The sequence below is a fragment of the Babylonia areolata genome, chromosome 3, assembly GCF_041734735.1.
Source record: "Babylonia areolata isolate BAREFJ2019XMU chromosome 3, ASM4173473v1, whole genome shotgun sequence".
NCBI classification, from domain to species: domain Eukaryota; kingdom Metazoa; phylum Mollusca; class Gastropoda; order Neogastropoda; family Buccinidae; genus Babylonia; species Babylonia areolata.
In genome coordinates, this window is record NC_134878.1 from 63,429,141 (window position 1) to 63,450,449 (window position 21,309).

The 21,309-nt window shown below is 43.3% G+C and overlaps 1 protein-coding gene across 3 annotated transcripts in view; it reads left to right on the plus strand.

Annotated features, from left to right (window-relative positions):
• LOC143280188 (putative 3',5'-cyclic phosphodiesterase pde-5) overlaps nucleotides 1-21,309 on the plus strand; it is a 56,330-nt gene that overhangs the window by 30,753 nt on the left and 4,268 nt on the right. For 2 of the 3 annotated variants that reach the window (XM_076584793.1, XM_076584791.1), the window contains 12 exons: nucleotides 3,663-3,755; nucleotides 4,998-5,066; nucleotides 7,160-7,274; nucleotides 8,536-8,675; nucleotides 11,246-11,332; nucleotides 12,726-12,746; nucleotides 15,008-15,158; nucleotides 15,879-16,034; nucleotides 17,214-17,264; nucleotides 18,578-18,699; nucleotides 19,708-19,819; nucleotides 20,972-21,052. In XM_076584793.1, coding sequence (XP_076440908.1) covers nucleotides 3,663-3,755; nucleotides 4,998-5,066; nucleotides 7,160-7,274; nucleotides 8,536-8,675; nucleotides 11,246-11,332; nucleotides 12,726-12,746; nucleotides 15,008-15,158; nucleotides 15,879-16,034; nucleotides 17,214-17,264; nucleotides 18,578-18,699; nucleotides 19,708-19,819; nucleotides 20,972-21,052 — 1,198 coding nt within the window. The remainder of the gene's footprint in view (nucleotides 1-3,662; nucleotides 3,756-4,997; nucleotides 5,067-7,159; nucleotides 7,275-8,535; nucleotides 8,676-11,245; nucleotides 11,333-12,725; nucleotides 12,747-15,007; nucleotides 15,159-15,878; nucleotides 16,035-17,213; nucleotides 17,265-18,577; nucleotides 18,700-19,707; nucleotides 19,820-20,971; nucleotides 21,053-21,309) is intronic. The other variant, XM_076584792.1, reaches the window with a different exon arrangement.

Below are 21,309 nucleotides of genomic sequence, written 5' to 3' on the forward strand. Positions count from 1 at the left end.
TAACACGGATCACCGTCTTTTCCAGTACTGGAAGCAGTACATCGGCTTGTCGTTCAGTGTATGATCTGTAGTTAGTTGGTTTGAGGAAAGGTTCGCTGTCAGCTGGGAGCATTCCGCAAAAAAAAAAGCTGCTGGTAAAACTTTGTTGGGGGAGGGGGGGGGCTGATCTGTGCTTTGAACACGCCCTCGATTTTCAGTATTGTGTGTTCTACTGGCGTTGATTTGAATGATGGCACTTGCACTTGTCCTGTACTTTGCACTCACTTGAGTTGTTTTTTTTTTCTCTTCTAACCAACCACCAACTTGCACGTTGCTTTACTAAAATGAGCTACATTTATGATGTGTTGAAATGTTTTGAGCAAAGCTTTCCTTGCTGAAATGTAGATATTGCAGAAAAATGCTTCCCCCCTCCTCCCCCCCCAAAAAAAAATGTTTTCCTTTATTTCACAGTGCCTTGATAGAGAAAAAAACCCATCAGTAATGCTATCCGAATCGAGGCATTTTTTCATATTACTAATATATTTTGAAAGAGCTTTGGCTGTGCCCAGTTTTCGTAAACTGTGCGAACAACTGGAAATTTGACGTGATGGGAAATTGAAGCACCCAGACCGCCACCACCGAGCAACTTTGTACATAAGCAAACGGGGAATAGACGAATGAGAACGACACGGGTGCAGGGAGAGAGTGAGTGTGTGTGTGTGACTGTGTGTGTATGTGTGTCAGAACCTGGCCAAGAGCCTGGTGCAGGCGGAGCGCGCCTCGCTGTTCCTCGTGGAGGAGCACTCCTTCCAGCTGGTCGCTAGGATCTTCGACACGGGCACCACCGCCCGCCACGACCCGCACGCGAGGCTCACCACATGCACGCGGGAGATCAGGTGCCGCTGCTGCTGCCTTCCACGAGGACTTTCTCCTCTCCTTGACCCTTGCCGTGTGACCTTGATCTAGCTGTGTGACCTTGACCTTAATGCTGCCTGACCTTGATCTTACCACGTGAACTTGACGTTGCGCTGGGTCCTTGACCTTGTGGTGTGAACTGCACTTTTTTTGTGTGCGTGGCCTTGACATTGCGTTGTGGCCTTGGCCTTGCTGCGTGACCTTTGATCTTGTTGTGTGTGAAACTTTGGGGTGAACCACTGACAGAAAGGATTGAGTGGTTGTGTTCTGAGGCCTTGCTGTGGTGAAGTTAGAAATTGATTTTCTTTTCTTTTCTATTTTTCTTGAATTTTTTTTTTTTTTTTAAATTCCTTTTTATTTTATTGATTTCCTTTTCTTTTTTTCTCTTTTTTGACACACCGAAGCATTAACGATAGCCGTTGAGTTACACATAACAACACAGTGTGTCTGTCCGTGTGTGCACGCGTATGTGCACGGCTGTTTGTTTGCATCAATATCCCTCAGGCTGGGCTATTTTAGACTATATCCGTCTGTCAGTTTGCCCTAAGTGGATTGACTAATTGACTGACTTAATTATTGAGCCATTATATAAGTGTCAAGTTTGCCCTAAACGGATTGATATATTGACTGACTTAATTATTGAGCCATCATAAAAGTTTTCTTACAGTGAATTTTTCTTCGTTTTTTTTTTTTTTTTCAATATACAAAGGACTTATGAAGGGCACGAAAATGTCCATATCTATCGGTTTGTTTGGTTGTTGTTTTTTTTCTTCTCTCTGATCCCATACCGTATAATTCTCTGCATTACAAGTGGTATCACCAGACCGTACTTAGGGGTACAGCTCACAGCTATTGCCGAAATAACACACAGGGACAAAACTTGCCATGTCAGGCTTAACGAATGGCTTTCTTATCACTGGAAAGGGCGCCAGTTGTTGTCTTCAAAGGGTGCAGATCATCTTTCCACCACCACCACCCCCTGTCTTTCCTCTCTATTATGATCAGAAATAAGGGTCGTTATAAAGTTCGGTCTGGTTTCAACGGGAACATGGTCAGAAATAAGGGTCATTATAAAGTTCGGTCTGGTTTCAACGGGAACATGGTCAGAAATAAGGGTCATTATAAAGTTCGGTCTGGTTTCAACGGGAACATGGTCAGAATGCTGTTGGGTGTTGGACAAGGGGTGTTGCCTGCAGTGTACACTAACAAGCACGGAGTCCTTGGTTATTTGCAGAATAGTGTTGTGATTAATCTATCAATGAGAGACAGAGAGAGAGAACACGGGTATATAGCTGTTTTTACTGTAGGTCAGTGGACGAGATAGGGAGAAAGTCTAGTTGTGTTGTTGTTAAGGTGCTTTCTCATGTTGTTTGATTGTTGTTTTTTTTCATAACAACTGTCTGCATTTCTGTTGACTGTGGAAAAGGGCATGGGTGTATACATGGATGTAAAATATAGATATGTGAAACGGGTGTATATAACAATGGAGATACGCTATGGATGGATGGAGAGACAGACAGATGTGAGACATGGATATAGGATATAGGTATAGATATGACATGCATATATGATATGAATATGGATTTGACATGGATATAGATATGCATACATGAAATGGAGATTATATATATATATATATATATATATATATATATATATATATATATATATATATAACATATGCATATATATATACATATAGTACATATACAATATAGATATAACACATGCATGTACGATATGGATATAGATAGAAGACATGTATATACGATATGAATATAGATATAAATATATATAAAACATGCATATTTGATATAGATATGACATGCAGATACGATATGGATATAGGTACAAGACATGGACATATATGTAGATTAATATATAAGAAATGGGCATGCGATATAGAGATATGACATGGATATATGATGTGTTGATTAATATATAAGACATGGACATTCGATATAGAGATAAATATACATGAACATACGATATGGATGTATAATATATCAGACATCGCTATATGGATGGATGGCTGTCATAAGATATGGACGTGTGTTATGTATGCTATAGCCGAATGGTGAATGCGTTGGACTTTCAATCTGAGGGTTCCGGGTTCAAATCTCGGTGACGGCACCTGGTGAATAAAGGGTGGAGATTTTCCCGATCTCCCAGGTCAACAGATGTGCAGACCTGCTGGTGCCTCAACCACCTTCGTGTGTATACGCACGTTCAAGATCCTGTAATCCATGTCAGCGTTCGGTGGGTTATGGAAGTAAGAACATACCCAGCATGCACTCCCCAGAAAACGGAGTATGGCTGCCTACATGGCGGGGTAAATAAACATCAAAGACAAAAACCAAACAAAAAACCCACGGTTATACACGTAAAAAATGTTACATGTGTGTTTGAGTGTGTATGTGTGCGTGCCAGAAATCTGATTGAATGACACAGGAAACGAATGAGCGCCCAGTGGCAGCCGCCAGTCGGCTCTACCCAGGTACGCAGCCTGTTGCACAAATGACCACGTGTTTGTAATGTGCTTAGAACTTGGTCTGCGACCGAGGATAGACGCTATATAAGTATCCATATCACTCAATCAATATTAAGACATAGACATACGATATAGAGATGGATATACGAGACATGAACATACGATATGGATTATGATATATCGGTCTCTGACCAAGGCTAGGCGCTATATAAGTATCCATGTCACTCACTCGATCAATATCGGACATCGCTATATGGATGACTGTCTTGTCTCCCAGGTTCCCCATGGACAAAGGGGTGGCAGGGCACGTGGCCACTACCGGGGAAATCCTCAACATACCTGATGCTTATGCTGATGATCGCTTCAACAGGTGTGTGTGTCTGTGTGTGTCGATGTGTGTGTCTGTATCTCTGTGTGTCGGGTGGGTGGATGAGTGAGAACTGCAGTGACTGTTCTGAAAAAGAATTGTGTTGTTAAGTTTGACCATTGTTCTACAAATAAAATCGTTTGAGAGTGTTTAAAAAAATTATTTAAAAGGACTTATTCTTTTCGATATATACTTTATGTGACAGTATGCTGGTTTCGTTTGCTCTGATAAACTGAACGATGGATGTGACACGGAAAACATAAAAGCTGTGGATATCTATCATCATTATCATCATCATCATTATCACTGACTGTTAAATGGATATTGGTCTTCAGACAAGCTTTACTTTTTATCATCATCATCATCATCATCAACATTGTCACTGACTTGTTTCAGGGATATTGGTCTTCAGGCAAGCTTTACTTTTTATCATCATCATTCTCAACATATCACCACCACCATCGCCAATACCATCAACACTATCATCATCATGGTCATCACTGACTGTTCCAGGGACGTGGACCTTCAGACAGGCTTTACTTTTTATTGTTTTCATCATCATCACCATCATCATCATCATGGTCATCACTGACTGTTCCAGGGACGTGGACCTTCAGACAGGCTTTACTTTTTATTGTTTTCATCACCATCACCAATACCATCATCATCACCATCATCGTCATCATGGTCATCACTGACTGTTCCAGGGACGTGGACCTTCAGACAGGCTTTACTTTTTATTGTTTTCATCATCATCATCATCAACATCATCATCAACACTTTCATCACCATGGTCATCACTGACTGTTCCAGGGACGTGGACCTTCAGACAGGCTTTACTTTTTATTGTTTTCATCATCATCACCATCATCATCACCATGGTCATCACTGACTGTTCCAGGGACGTGGACCTCCAGACAGGCTTTACTTATTGTTTTCATCACCATCATCACCACCATCACCATCACCAACACTATCATCACCATGGTCATCACTGACTGTTCCAGGGACGTGGACCTTCAGACAGGCTTTTCTTTTTATTGTTTTCATCATCATCACCATCACCATCATCAACACCACCATCACCAATACCATCATTACCATCATATCATCATCATGGTCATCACTGACTGTTCCAGGGACGTGGACCTTCAGACAGGCTTTACTTTTTATTGTTTTCATCACCATCACCAATACCATCATCATCACCATCATCGTCATCATGGTCATCACTGACTGTTCCAGGGACGTGGACCTTCAGACAGGCTACAGAACCAAGACCATCCTGTGCATGCCCATCTACATCCGGGGAAAGTCAGTCACCTGTCTCCTCTTTGCTTTTCTTTCTCCTTTTGTCTTTCCTTTTCTGTTTTCCTTTATTCTCTCCATCCCCGACCTCCTCCATTCCTTTGTGTTTCTTTACCTTTGTTAATTCTTTGATTTATGCAGCCCGGAGAAGTGTGAAAGTGTGTCTGGTAGTGGCCATGTTGGCTTCTTTTTATTCTCATTGTGCATTGATGATTTCATACCGTAGTGAGATTAGCTCTTGCTGTATTCTAATTAAACACAACGAGACTTCTGGGGTGTTTTTTGTATTGTTTGAAGAATTGTCCAGATAGAATTACATCATACTGATGCAAACAATCATTTCCGTCATCGTTAAACTACTTTACAGGTACTCAAAGAAATGGGGGGAGTGGGTGGTATTAAAGAAAAGGCTCATGCACCTAAGTTTTTTTTTTAGACAACAGCTAGAGCCATTATAGTTTTTTTTTATTCATTGGTTTGACTGTCACAATATAACTTTGCAATGGCAGTTAACTGTTTGCCCCATCCTTTCTTCCCTCCACAGCAAATGATCTGGATACACTGCTTTGCAGTTTGATGGCATTCTTATTTCTGTGGGAGAAAAAACCCAATGGCTTTCCCCAAACTGTACAGGGTGAAGAACTGAAACGCAGAAATTGAAATTCAGCACTGTAACTAATAATTAAAAATTTACTCTTTGTATCTAAAGCTTTGAGGGAACAGATGCAAGGGGGATCAGAATGTGTGCATTGTCATTTATATGTGTATGATAGTCAGTCATTTTCGACTATGACCATCAGAACAGCAGAGGAGGTAACTGCTGTCCCGACTATCTGGGCTAGAATTTGATTAGGGTAGGTATGGTTAATTGCGAACAGCGTGTAATTGCGAACGATTCGTATACCGCCCCACTTGGAAGAGTTCTTAACAGTTGCATTTCACAATTTAACGTCTGCTTCGACCTTTGACGAATACCTTAATGAGTATCCATTTCAAAGAACCAGTCAAACATCAGCTATTTCTGGCTATTTCCACGCTGTTTCTTCTCTTCGCGTACCACTGCCGACGAAGGTTACAAACGTACTCTCAAAATTCTAAAATCAAGGGAAGCAAGCTGTAGGACTTGAACTTTGACACAGTTTAAAATAGTTTTATTTGATCGGATATGTTGAATGCGTATTACCAGTGTTAGGAGAATTTAAGAAAGCATATTTGTGACAGATCAGAACGTCAGTTTTGACAGGAATCTGCAAAATATTGTTGTTTGCAATTAGACCATAGGGTATTTTGACGTGAGTCTACTTGTGAACGATCGCACAGTTACTGAGCACTCTCAAATTAGCGTGTTTGTGTGCGGTGTGGGGTGTGTGTGTTTAAATGTCTGTTTGTGTGTTTGTGTCTGTGTGATCAAAACCAACAATACAACAGTCTAGTAGGATGTTCCAATAATATGTTATGTCTAATGAGTTAAAGATCTGCTTCTGTTTTAATTGTCTACATGTACCCAAAGCCATCGTTCGCAATTACACTTGCCCGTTCGCATTTACCCTCAGGCACCCTTGCTATTTCAAACGTCGACAAAACGTTGAAAAGAATGAGCGGACGAACTTTCCTGGTACAACCAGTCGGAGAAAGCCTTCAAAAACAAAAGAACTACGTTTGATTGTCATACGACATGTTATCTTTACAGTACACACGTTGAGCTGGTCGCTTCGACTGGACCGTTAGCAATATACCCATCAACCCATACCCACCCTATAGTGGAATGTCTTGCCCAAGTTACATCCCCACTCTCTCGGCCATGAGGGTTTGGGGACAGTCGGCGTTGGGATGGTTCCCAAAGGCCAATTAGCCCTCAAGGCTGCAGCGTTAAGAGCCAATGCAATTTTTCCTTCTCGTTTGAGAGTCATAGTCCTTGACAAAAGACTAAGCTGTAAGTGGTTTCCCATTGCATTGGAGAAACCATTGACAATACAGCTCTCACTTAGCTGTTGGCCCAACTGTCAATGAATGTCAGTCTGTGATATAAGCTCATAGATACTGGCCTAGCTTACATGTACACATACATCTTTGTTGATACCCCGTGGGGTGGGTTTCAGTGTGATCGGGGTGGTGCAGATGGTGAACAAGAAGTCGGGTACATTCACCCGGAATGACGAGGAGTCCTTCGAGACGTTTGCCGTGTACTGTGGTCTGGCACTGCACCACGCCAAGGTGGGTGGTGTCTGTGGTGTTTCACACATGTCTGCTTTGTGTTTGGAATCATCATCATCATCACCATCAAACAGTGTTTAAAAAAAGATGATTATGATAATAATAATGCTAATGATTTTTTATGATGGTGATGATGATCATCATTATCATAATGATAATAACAATGATAATAATTATCTACATAGAACTGAATGTTGTTGTTGTTGTTGTTGAAAAAGGAGCCAGGGTAACATAAGTGTTGTCCTCTGGCAGAATGATGTAGGAGAGATCCTCTGTGATGGGAACAGAGATATATCCACTGTGATGGGAACAGAGATATATCCACTGTGATGGGAACAGAGATATATCCACTGTGATGGGAACACAGATATATCCTCTGTGATGGGAACACAGATATATCCACTGTGATGGGAACACAGATATATCCTCTGTGATGGGAACACAGATATATCCACTGTGATGGGAACACAGATATCCACTGTGATGGGAACACAGATATATCCACTGTGATGGGAACACAGATATATCTGCATCACACAGGGCCTGACGTGCATTGGGTTATGTTTATGTCAGGTATCTGCCCTGCACATGTGCTGTGGTGTATGTAGATATGCCCCAACGCAGTGACGCCTCCGTGAGAAACTGAAACTGAAGCTCCGCAGGAGATTACCTTATTTGGGCCCCTTCTTGCAGGAGATTACCTTATTTGGGCCCCTTCTTGCAGGAGATTACCTTATTTGGGCCCGTTCTTGCAGGAGATTACCTTATTTGGGCCCCTTCTTGCAGGAGATTACCTTATTAATTTTGGGCCCCTTCTTGCAGGAAATGAATGACTTGATTTGGACCCGTTCTTTGCTTTGACTGTGCAGCTGTCAGGACAGATTCAGTTGTTCTTGATTTGTTTATCTGTTTTGCGATGCGATTGTAATGATGAAAATTATCATAGCATTTTTCTTTTTCTTCCTCCATCATTTCAAGTCTTTCTGTCTGCGTTTCGATCTCACACACGTAAGAACAGATTTACATGTTAGCATGCACACACACACACACACACACGCACGCACGCATACGCCAGGCATGCAGACGGGCATGCACACGCACGCACACTGTCACATTCACATACCCACCCATCCATCCATTTCATTCACTGACCCCTCTACCCACTCCTTCACCTCCCCCCCCCCACACACACACACACCCATTAACTCGCTCACTGTCTCACTCAGTCCCCAGTGTCGTGTGTGTGTGTGTGTGTGCACAGCTGTACGACAAGATCCGGCGTTCAGAGCAGAAGTACCGCGTGGCGCTGGAGGTGTTGTCGTACCACAGTCAGGCCACGGAGGAAGAGCTGAACCACCTGAGGGCGTTGCCCATCCCTCAACACATCCCCTCCATCACCGAGTCAGTGTACTTTGTTGATCGTGTTTTCTTGTTAGTAGTATCATTATTATCATTCTTTGTTATATTCCTTTTCCCTTGTTTGTTTCCTCTCTGTCACCACCAACTTTCTGTGTGAAAAACACCCCCTGTCCCCCAGCGCCAAATACTTTACAAACAATGCTGTCAGTCACAGGCTTCGGTTCATGTCAAAACAGCACAACAGATTGGTGCACTTCAAACACGGTGGAGGGGCAAAGGTTAGTCACTGTTCTGTTGGCGGGGAGACTGGCTGGAGCTGTTGAGCTTTGTTACACTGTGAACAATGGTCTGTTCAACATGACCCCTCAGTGTGAACACTGGTCTGTTCAACATGACCCCTCAGTGTGAACACTGGTCTGTTCAACATGACCCCTCAGTGTGAACACTGGTCTGTTCAACATGACCCCTCAATGTGAACAATGGTCTGTTCAACATGACCCCTCAGTGTGAACAATGGTCTGTTCAACATGACCCCTCAATGTGAACACTGGTCTGTTCAACATGACCCCTCAGTGTGAACACTGGTCTGTTCAACATGACCCCTCAGTGTGAACACTGGTCTGTTCAACATGACCCCTCAATGTGAACACTGGTCTGTTCAACATGACCCCTCAGTGTGTGAACACTGGTCTGTTCAACATGACCCCTCAGTGTGAACACTGGTCTGTTCAACATGACCCCTCAGTGTGAACAATGGTCTGTTCAACATGACCCCTCAGTGTGAACAATGGTCTGTTCAACATGACCCCTCAATGTGAACACTGGTCTGTTCAACATGACCCCTCAATGTGAACAGTGGTCTGTTCAACATGACCCCTCAGTGTGAACAATGGTCTGTTCAACATGACCCCTCAGTGTGAACACTGGTCTGTTCAACTTGACCCCTCAGTGTGAACACTGGTCTGTTCAACATGACCCCTCAGTGTGAACACTGGTCTGTTCAACATGACCCCTCAGTGTGAACACTGGTCTGTTCAACATGACCCCTCAGTGTGAACACTGGTCTGTTCAACATGACCCCTCAATGTGAACAATGGTCTGTTCAACATGACCCCTCCATGTCGACTGTCACCGATGGCGGTGCAGCGTCTTGTCCACCTACGGAGGTGAAAGAGTTATTCATATTCTAATTCTTTATATTTTTGTTTATTTGTGTTTTTGTTGTTGTTCGTTTTTCCTCAAGGCCTGAGTAAACGCTTTGGGTTACGCTGCTGGTCAGGCATTTCCTTTAGCAGATGCGGTGTAGTGTATGTATGGATTTGTCTGAATGCACTGACGCCTCCTTGAGCAGTTGATGTGAACCCGCTGTCATGTTTAGATGATGTGCATGGCTATGTGGTAATGCAGTGCACTGGCCTTTGTGGGGGTGGAAAAGGGGGCAGTATCCACATTTCTTCTCCTGTGTTCTGTCCCTTTTCCATTCCCTTTCTTTCCAAAGACGGAAAATTTGTAAATTTGTTTAAATAACATTGTAATATACATACTCTACATTTCTTCCCCTATCAAGAGACGTGAAAAAAAAAGGCCAGTCAAAGAGTGGAGGGGAAGAAATGTAGAGTATATATTACAATGTTATTGATCAATTTACAACTTTTTCCGTCTTGTAAACTGAAAAGTACAGGGAAAGCAACGTGGATATTGCCGAAAAGGGATACCTGGTCCCGAATGAAGGCTGGTTTGTGTTGGCATATTTCCTCTGCTGTTTCTGTTGATGGCTGGTGAAGTGAAAATGTGTGACCAGTGGCTGTTTCTGACTGTCGCAGTGAAACCAGTCGGCAGCATACACCTAGCGCACGTAAAAGAACCCACGGCAACAAAAGGGCTGTTCCTGGCAAAAATCTGTAGAAAAATCCACTTCAATAGGAAAGACAAATAAAACTGCACGCAGGAAAAAATACAAAAAATGGGTGGCGCTATAGTGTAGTGACGCTCTCTCTATGGGGAGAGCAGCCCGAATTTCACACAGAGAAATCTGTTGTGATCAAAAGAAATACAAATACAAAACTCACTACTGTGTCCTGTGCCTGGGTTTGTTTTTTTCTGAAATGAGAGTTCGTTTCTCTGTGTGTTTGTTAAAGTGAGGTAATCATTCGGATGGGACGTGTGCAGTATGCACTTAGCGGACGTTAAAGAACCCATGGCATCAAAAAGGTTGTCCATGGAAAAATGTTGTAGAAAGATCCACTTCGATAGAAAAACAAATTAAAAAAAAAAAGCAGGCAGGAAAAAATGGGTGGCGCTCTCAGTGTAGCGACGCGCTCTCCCGGAGGAGAGCAGCCCGAATTTCACACAGAGAAATCTGTTTTGACAAAAAAAGAATAATACAATACAATACAATACAATACAACTCAAGCGCTGAGCAGCAGTCCTGGTTTGAAGCAGTGTCTTTATGCCATTTCAGGAATGTTAGTCGTGCAGCCTGATGATTGCCTGTGTGTCATTCTAGGAGCACTAGCATGTTCGTTTCTCTGATGTCCACAAGCAGTGGTTTCAGTCAAACCACAGTTGGGCCAAACACCAGTTTGAGTGGAGGTGAACTGCTTGGTTTCCAGTTACAAGTTTTCCCCCTGGGGAGTGGACAGTGACCAGAAACCGCTCTACGTGCTCTTCATGTTCCGGGACCTCTTCAGTCAGATGAGGTAAGGAAGGTTGATTGATTTTGCATAATTAGGTCATCTGATTTTTTTGTTGTTGTTTTTTTTACCCGATTGCAGTGTGGTCAGCTGCGGTGAAAGATAATCCACTGAGCATGTAGTACTGACTGGGTTTTTTGTGGTAATTTCCTATTTTAGTGTCCAGATTACTTGGACCCGTTCAAACAGAATTTTCCCTGTGTGTTTTACAATGCTGACATGTGAGGTGTAAAATCCGCCCATTTATCCAGTGTCGGGCATAAAAACGACGTGAAACGACCCGTATCATGAACACAAATCGCCGTGTGCCTTTTGTGGTTCGTTTCGTTAGTATGTGTGTGTGTGTTTTTGTTTGGGTTTTTTGTTGTTTTTTGTGTACCTTTGCATGGTAGGGAGGCCTAGAAGTGGAAAGAGCTGCTCTCTTGGCACACACTGAATGAACAGACGTTACACACGATGTTGTGGACCTGGCAAGATACCTGCATTCTAGTGCCACAAGTAACCCCCAGAATAGAGTTGGAAGCCACGGAAAATGGGTCACAACATGTATTATAGGTCATATCTCTTGAAATGTACATGAAAATTGCCGTGGAGATAGGTTCCAGTATTGATAAGGGTACTAAAATAGGAAATTTTGCCTGTTTCCGGCTAACTTTGATTGGCGTGTTTGAGTGATTAACCCAGGCTGCATCCATGTTGTGTTGTATTTACCGTCTAACCAGTCTTTTCCTGAAAAATGGAACCTGTTTACTTTTCATTTCCAGGGATTGTTAAATCTATTGCAGATTTCGTTTTCACCCCTCCAGTGGCCTGTGAATCCCCATCGACGGGCACTCTTCAAACAAATAAGCACGTCACAGACGCGCTCACAAACGCGTGCGTGTCAGTGAATGCTCAAATTCAGAGACGTATGATGCACAAAATAACAACAACAACAAAAACTTGATGTGGAGTGACGGCCTAGAGGTAACACGTCCGCACAGGAAGCAAGAAAAACTGAGCGCGCTGGTTCGAATCACGGCTCTGCCGCCGATATTTTCTCTCCCTCCACTAGACCTTGAGTGGTGGTCTCGACACTAGTCATTTGGATGAGACGATAAACAGAGGTCCCGTGTGCAACATGCACTTAGCGCACGTAAAAGAACCCACGGCAACAAAAAGGTTGTCCCTGGCAAAATTATGTTGAAAAATCCACTTTGATAGGAAAAACAAATAAAACTACATGCAGGGAAAAAAATGGGTGGCGACGCGCTGTCCCTGGTGAGAGCAGCACCAGTTTCACACAGAGAAATCTGTTGTGACAAAAAGAGAAATACAATACAATACAATGCAATACAATACAATTGTAGGCATTGCTTAATTCCGAGGATGTCAGCAGATTGTGTTGTCATGTTTTCAGGACTGTCACAGGGGAACGAAGGTAGGGGTCATGCCATTCACAGCTTTTGTTTTACAGACGTAGTTTGGTTTTTGTTGTTTCTTTTGTGTGTTTTTTTTTTCCTCCTTGGCTGCTGCACGTTTGTGCATCTGCCTTTGCTGAGAATGGGGAATTATTCTTGTGCGTGTTCGTCAATGTGTATGTTCATGCACGTATGCCTGCGCGTACGCACACACACACACACACACACACACACACACACACTCTCTCGCTCGCTCACTCACTCACTCACACATCTTTTATGATCTGTTAAATTTGACATGCCAAAGACAGACAGGCAGAGCGCATTAGTTCACCACACACAAAACAATCCACCATGAACAAAACAAAACAAAAACCAGCTCAGGTTTTATATTTAACCGGATAAAATACCAGTATATCTGTCTGTCTATCTATCTATGTTCTTCATGATGCTGTTAGAAAATAAAGTAGTTTTTTTATCGCGCCATCAGTATCAATTTGCCATAGTTTTTAGCTGTGTGGTAAAGCATTTCCTTAACGCTCAGTTTTTAACATAAACTGTAATGCTAAATATTGTGCAGTAATGTACAGCGTCATTGTTGTTTTGTGTCAAAATGTATCTATAACATCACACATATTGCCAACTTTTGTTATTTCCGTCGGTTATGCAGTAACCGTTGAGTTAACTTGTAGATACAACTTTGAGACCTTAGACATGACTGAAGTAGTTTTGACTTAATATTATTCATTGTAGTTGTAGAATTAACACGGTTTGATTATGTACGAGTAGTTTGACAGTTAATTGTTTTTTGTGTGTGTGGTTTTTTTTGTTTTTTTTTTTTTAGCTTTTTTTCCCTCCCTGTTCAGTTTGGTATTGATATGATATAATTGTTAGTAATATGGGGTAGTGGGGTGGCAGTGGGGTAGCAGGGGAGTGGGGTAGCAGGGGCAGTGGGGTAGCAGGGGCAGTGGGGTAGCAGGGGCAGTGGGGTGGTAGTGGCAGTGGGGTAGCAGGGCAGTGGGGTAGCAGGGGCAGTGGGGTGGTAGTGGGGTAGCAGGGGCAGTGGGGTAGCAGGGGCAGTGGGGTGGTAGTGGCAGTGGGGTAGCAGGGCAGTGGGGTAGCAGGGGCAGTGGGGTGGTAGTGGGGTAGCAGGGGCAGTGGGGTGGCAGGGGCAGTGGGGTGGTAGTGGGGTAGCAGGGCAGTGGGGTAGCAGGGGGAGTGGGGTAGCAGGGGCAGTGGGGTAGCAGGGGCAGTGGGGTGGTAGTGGGGTAGCAGGGGCAGTGGGGTGGCAGGGGCAGTGGGGTAGCAGGGGCATTTGGGTGGGAGTGGGGTAGTAGGGGCAGTGGGGTGGAAATGGGGTAGCAGGGGCAGTGGGGTAGCAGGGGCAGTGGGGTGGAAATGGGGTAGCAGGGGCAGTGGGGTAGCAGGGGCAGTGGGGTAGTAGGGTCAGTGGGGTGGAAATGGGGTAGCAGGGTCAGTGGGGTGGAAATGGGGTAGCAGGGGCAGTGGGGTGGAAATGGGGTAGTAGGGTCAGTGGGGTGGAAATGGGGTAGCAGGGGCAGTGGGGTGGAAATGGGGTAGCAGGGGTAGTAGGGGCAGTGGGGTGGAAATGGGGTAGCAGGGCAGTGGGGTAGCAGGGGCAGTCTTTTTTTTCATTGATTATTTCTATCATAAATAATTTTGTTTATATTTCATTATGTATTTTTGACCCAAGGTGAGCACAGCAATAGCGGGTGGCATGGTGGTGGTGGTGTGTCATGAACTGTGTTTTGTTGGTTTATCTTATAGGGTTGTTTGGTGTGTGTGTGAGTTTTGTGTTGACGCGGTTGAGCATTATTTTGTATGATTTGACACTCCGTATATGGCCCAGTACGGTCGGCTGCACGGACTATAAGCAACAATCAACAAATAAGAACACCAAAATTACATCTATTCTCACCTGTTCACCACCGCAGCTCAGTATATATATATATATATATATATATATATATTATAAAGTATTATAATGGTGATAATAATAATAATAATAATGATAATAATAATAGTTATATTTATACAGTGCTGAATCTTGTGCAGAGACACATCAAAGCGCTTTCGCACCAGTTATTCACACGCATGCATGTATGTTTGTAGATATATGAAGCTTTATTATTATTATTATTTTCTTTCCTTTTTTTTTTTTTTTTTTTTTTTTTTTTTTTTTTTTTTTTTGACCAGAGGTGAGCATGACAGTAGCGGGTGGTATGTTGGTGGATGATGATGTTGTTTGTTGTTGTTGTAGGTACGACCTGGAGGACCTGATGCGGTTCACCCTGACGGTGCGGAGGAACTACCGGAACGTCCCCTACCACAACTGGGTGCACGCCTTCTCTGTGGCCCACTCTATGTACACCGTGCTCAAGACCTGTACTCACCAGCTGACTCACCTCCAGGTGGGGGGCTCTTTGTTTGGGGGGGGACGGGGGGGGGGTGTTGGTTTGTGTGTGTGTGTGTGCATTATTTTCCTTGGTCTGTCTGTCTGTCTGCTTCTCCCACTGCATCACGGAGGGGACAGAGTGGGGGGGGTGTGGGGAGTTGGGGGGGGGGGGGGTCATTGTTGGAAGGTTTTAAAATTTTCATTTGTGTGGGGTTTGGGGGGAGGGGTGGGTGGGGTTGGTTGGTTGATTGGTGTTGTTGTTTTTTTTTTGGGGGGGGGGGGGGGGGGGGGGGTTATTGTTGTTTTTTCCCCCTTTCTTCGATGTGTTTTGTCATACTGATGTGTTCACAACCCTGGTGCATGTGCCTGACCTTGTGCAGCTTGGTCTCACCATCAGTTACTCTTCTTCTTATTTGTAAAAAAAAATAATAAAAAATTTAAAAAATCTCGGCATTCATTTAATATCAATGTTTGATATCCACTTGTTTATTGTCTTCCAAAAATGTGGCCTGTTTCTCTCTTCTTCTTCTTTCCCTCAAGGCCTGATCAATGCCTTTGGTTCATGCAAAATGAAGGATTTTGTTCTTTTTTTGTCTTTTTTTTTTTTTTTTTTTTTTTGTCTACAGATGTTCGTGAAATATGTCTATGTGTGTGATGATACATGTCTGTGTGTAATGTGTGTGTGTGTGTGTGATATTAATGTTGTGTGTATAACACCAATGCCTGTGTGTGGCAGTGCCTGGCGCTGTTCGTGGCATGCCTGTGCCATGACCTGGACCACCGGGGAAAGACCAACAGCTTCATGGTGAAGAGTGCCTCCCCCCTGGCCACTGTCTACTCCACCTCCACCATGGAGCACCACCACTTCAACCAGACCGTCACCATCCTGCAGGTCCGTGCTTAAAGCCTTGGACTTTTCAGTCTCAGGGTCCTGGGTTTGAATCTTGGCAATGATGCCTGGTGGGTAAAAGGGTGGAGATGTTTTGTTTTGTTTTTTTCTGATCTCCCTGGTCAACAGATCGTGCAGACCTGCTAGTGTCTGAAATCCCTTCGTGTGTATATGCAACAGATCAAATGTGCACATTAAAGATCCTGTTATCCATGTCACTGTTTGGTGAGTTAATGAAACAAGAACATATCCAGCATGCACACCCCCGAAAACGGAGTATGGGTGCCTAAATGGCTGGGTAAATGAACAAAACTGTCATTCACGTAGAATGTTAGATGTCTGTATGAGGCCGGTGTAAGTGTGTGTGACTGAAACGGTATTGAATGACACATATGACCCAAGTGGCAGCTCTACCCAGGTAGGCAGCCTGTTTGTGCAAATGACTTGTGTTTGTAAAGCACTCAGAGCCTGGTCTCCGACTGAGGATATAGGTGCTATATAAGTACTTTCATCAACATCATCAAATCATAATAGACAGCCAGAGAGTTCCGTGCTTACATGACTTATAGAGGTGCATCACATGATCTGTGCTCTTGTTGTTTAGCTTGTTAGCTCTCCAAAATTGCGAGCAACAAAGGCAATCAGGAGAGGCAGAACTTATGAAACAGCAGACTTCTTTTTTCGACGTTTTGCTGAATAGTTTGGTTTTCTTATTGTGCATACGATGGCACTTTGCGGTGTTTGGTTGTAGCAGTGGAGGCTATCAGCTGAAGAAATGGAGGACAGCATATGTTTGCAGCTTTCAACTCTGTCGATCGCCTTCGGCATTGCTGGCGATTTGGCGATGCGCACGATCCAAGATGCCCGGAACTGTCCAGCGGTCTGTCATGTGGTTGTGGCTTTGTGCTAAAGTGTCTGCCTAGGAAGTGAGAGAACCTCAGCGTTCCCAGTGGAATCCCACACGTGCCAGTATTGTCTCCCCTCCACTGTAGGCCTTGAATTGTGGTGGTCTGGACACTGTTATGTAGTCTGTGCAAACACTGATGGCTAAGAGAGTGGGATGGTGGGGGCGGGGGGTCAAAGAGTGTGTTCAAATGGCTCATACAGGAGTGGGGGATTATGTACCAGTTTTGTGTGTGTGTGTGTGTGTGTTTATGGTGATTTTTTTCCAATCTGTTTCAGCATGAGGGACACAATATTTTCAAGCACCTGACCTCAGAGGAATACAAACAGGTAGGCTGACAACTAGCCGTGCAGGTGAAGATCTGCATTGCTTTAATTAATCAGCTGATTAAAGCGGATCAAACACTCTTGGTTCCCAGTTTCTCCATAGAGGCATCAGGGCTGTGGACATGTCCATATTCATCATAGAAAAAAAAATTGATAAAAAAAAGGGGGCCTGGGTGGGGGGGTATAAGAAATTTTGCAGATGCCTCCTGAGTCGGGGATAAGCCCAACACACGGCGCAGTCAGGGTTTTACTGCCTGTTTGGTGTGCTATGTATTGAATGCTTGGAGTTTGTAGGCCTGCTGCTTTGGGTATGTTTGTGTGAGCATATCTTTGTGTCATCAACGCACATCATACGTATGTGACATTTATTGTATTTGTGATGTGTGTTTTGTGTAAGCTTTTGCAGAATCTGCGACACAGATGTTAGAATATTGACAGTAGTTAAAATCTAATTGCTGTCCTGGTTGTATGTGGTTGTTGTTTTTTTTGTTTTTAATTGAATAGAAAATAATTTGTGTAAAAATTAATCTAAATAGATGCTGTATGATTAGCATAAATGTGCAGTGGACAAAAAGCTGTTTATGTCAGTGACTTTTGTATTTTGTTGCTAGTAAATGTGTGTATTTTGTTGCTAGTAATTTATGTCACGTTGTTTGTTGTAGTTTTATGAATATAAATATTGTGAAATAATGTAGATGAAATTTCATGAAACATTATGTGTATGGTGTGTGCATGTGGTTTGTGTGTGTGTGCATGCATATGTGTGGTGTGTGTATATATGTTTGTATATGTATATGTAGTGAGTGCATAAATGCATATGTAAGTGTGCATGTGTGGTGTGCGGGAGTGCGTGTGGTGTGTATATGGTGTTTGCTTGTGTGTGTGATGTGCATGTGGTATGTGCTTTTGTGTGTGTATGTGTGGTGTAAATGTGTGCAGTGAATATCATCACCAATTTTTCACATTGTTGTATTAGGAATCTAAATACCATGAAACACAGTGGACAAAATTTCACCAAAATGTGTGCGTTTATCAGTGATGTATATGTGATTTATCTGTGTATGTGTGATGAAAACTGGTGATGTAGGTGTGCTGTAAATGTGATTTATGTGTGTATGTGCTGTATATGTAATTTATGTGTGATGTATATGTGCTGTACATGTGATTTATTTGTGTGTAATGTATATGATTTATGTGATGTATATGTGATTTATGTGTAATGCATATGTGATGTATGTATTATGTATGTGGGATATATGTGTCATGTAACTGTGATGTATATGCACTGTATGTGCATGCTGTGTGTGTGTGTACAGGTGTTGGGGAACATCCGCCACAGCATCCTGGCCACAGACCTGGCCCTGTTCTTCACCAACCACGCCCAGCTGAAGGACACTCTCGCCACAACGGGGTTCTCCTGGGACGTCCTGGAACACCGGTAGGTCTGGAGGGGTGGCCACACACCCTCACATGTTTGTGTAGCTTTCTGTCTTCAGTCACCAGGTCTGTAATGTTTGTGTAGCTTTCTGTCTTCAGTCACCAGGTCTGTCATGTTTGTGTAGCTTTCTGTCTTCAGTCACCAGGTCTGTCATGTTTGTGTAGCTTCCAGTCATTGGTCACCAGGTCTGTCATGTTTGTGTAGCTTCCAGTCATTGGTCACCACGTCTGTCATGTTCATGTAGCTTTGTGTGAAGTGAAGAGTGTTGATATGTGAAGTGGAGAGTGTTGATAGGTGAAGCGTTGTGTGAAGTGAAGAGTGTTGATGTGTGAAGTGTTTCGTGAAGAGTGTTGATATGTGAAGTGTTGTGTGAAGTGAAGAGTGTTGATGTGTGAAGTGTTTCGTGAAGAGTGTTGATGTGTGAAGTGTTTCGTGAAGAGTGTTGTGTGAAGTGAAGAGTGTTGATGTGTGAACAGTTGTGTGAAGTGAAGTGTTGATGTGTGAAGCGTTGTGTGAAGTGAAGAGTGATGATGTGTGAAGCGTTGTGTGAAGTGAAGAGTGTTGATGTGTGAAGCGTTGTGTGAAGTGAAGTGTTGATGTGTGAAGCGTTGTGTGAAGTGAAGAGTGATGATGTGTGAAGCGTTGTGTGAAGTGAAGAGTGATGACGTGTGAAGCGTTGTGTGGAGAGTGTTGATATGTGAAGCGTTGTGTGAAAAGTGTTGTGTGAAGTGTTGTGTGAAGTGAAGAGTGTTGATGTGTGAAGCGTTGTGTGAAGTGAAGAGTGTTGATGTGTGAAGCGTTGTGTGAAGTGAAGAGTGTTGATGTCTGAAGTGAAGAGTGTTGATGTGTGAAGTGAAGAGTGTTGATGTGTGAAGCGTTGTGTGAAGAGTTGATGTTAGAAGTGAAGAGTGTTGATGTGTGAAGAGTTGTGTGAGAAGTGAAGAGTGTTGATGTGTGAAGCGTTGTGTGAAGTGAAGAGTGTTGATGTGTGAAGCGTTGTGTGACCAGACATCTGGTGATGGGCGTCATGATGACGGCCTGTGACCTGTGCGCCATGTTCAAGCCCTGGGACACACAGTTGGACCTGGTCTACGTCATCATGGAGGAGTTCTGGCAGCAGGTGGGCACACCTCACGCTTTCACACACTGATCTGTAGGGGATGATGTGAACAGTTAATCGTTGCCATTCCTGTCGGTGAAATATTACCCACACCCTCATTCAAATCTTCATTAACTCCTGTCAGTTTTTCAACTGTTTCACATCCACTTTCACACACTGATCTGTAGAGGATGATGTGAACGGTTAACCGTTGCCGTACCTCAAGGGTGAAAAATTTCACACACTCTCGTTTGAATCTTCATTAACTCCTGTCAGTTTTTCAACTGTTTCACTTCCACTTTCACACACTGATCTGTAGAGGATTATGTGAACGGTTAACCGTTGCTGTACCTCGAGGGTGAAAAATTTCACACTCTCTCGTTTGAATAACTCATTCAGTTTTGCAACAGTTTACTTGAAATATGATGACTGTGCATTTATGATTTTTTTTTGTTGCATGTTCCCACCAAAAAATGCTGGTGTTTGTAAATACAATGAAACTGTTTCATAACCACTCTGCTTTACATGACAAGGAAACTGAACTGATGGATGAGATAGGAGTGAAATAGGCCCTAGCTGGGGGACTGAGAATGTAATGACACTTGTAGTATGGAAGACCAGTTGAGAATGTAATGACACTTGTATGGAAGACCAGATGAGAATGTAATGACACTTGTAGTATGGAAGGCCAGGTGAGAATGTAATGACACTTGTAGTATGGAAGGCCAGGTGAGAATGTAATGACACTTGTAGTATGGAAGGCCAGATGAGAATGTAATGACACTTGTAGTATGGAAGGCCAGGTAACACAGTTCTCAAACTGTGCCAATGCCCAAGAGAGTGGCTGTCACAGGAATCACCTGACACCCAAGGGAGGCGAGACACGACAGTAAACAAATCCTGTATCATTTGGAAACTACTCAAGGGCATGAGAAAGAGAGGAGTGAGCAAAACAGAGATGGAAGGTTTACAAAGAAGTGCAGATAAAAGAGAGAGAAGAGGGGGGAATGTGAGCATGCATCACTGTGTAATTTCTTGGGCTTCATTTGTTCTGTGTGTGTGTGTGTGATTCAACTCTTGTTTTTTTAACTAAATTTTTATTGTTTTTAATCATTTTTTTCTATTTTGCTTTGGTACAAACTGAAAAAGATTGTGTGTGTGTGTGCTTGACAGGGGGACGAGGAGAAGGCCAAAGGCATGACTCCCATGCCTATGATGGACCGTGACAAACAGAACGAGCTGCCACAGCTGGAGGTCAACCCTTCTCTCCTCCCTCCATCCTCTCTCTCTCCTCCCTCCATCCTCTTCTCTCTCTCTCTCTCTCCTGGGGTAAAATGAAGTTTGTGTGTCCGTGTATTTGTTGGTTTACTAAGGATGGAAGGTATATTCACAATATGAATATGAAGGTATGTTTTATATTATTATGAGGTGTACTAATATGAGGAATATTGTACGTCATGCATGATGAAGGCAGCTGTTTGGCAGCCGAAAGCTACACTGTAAGTCAGCAT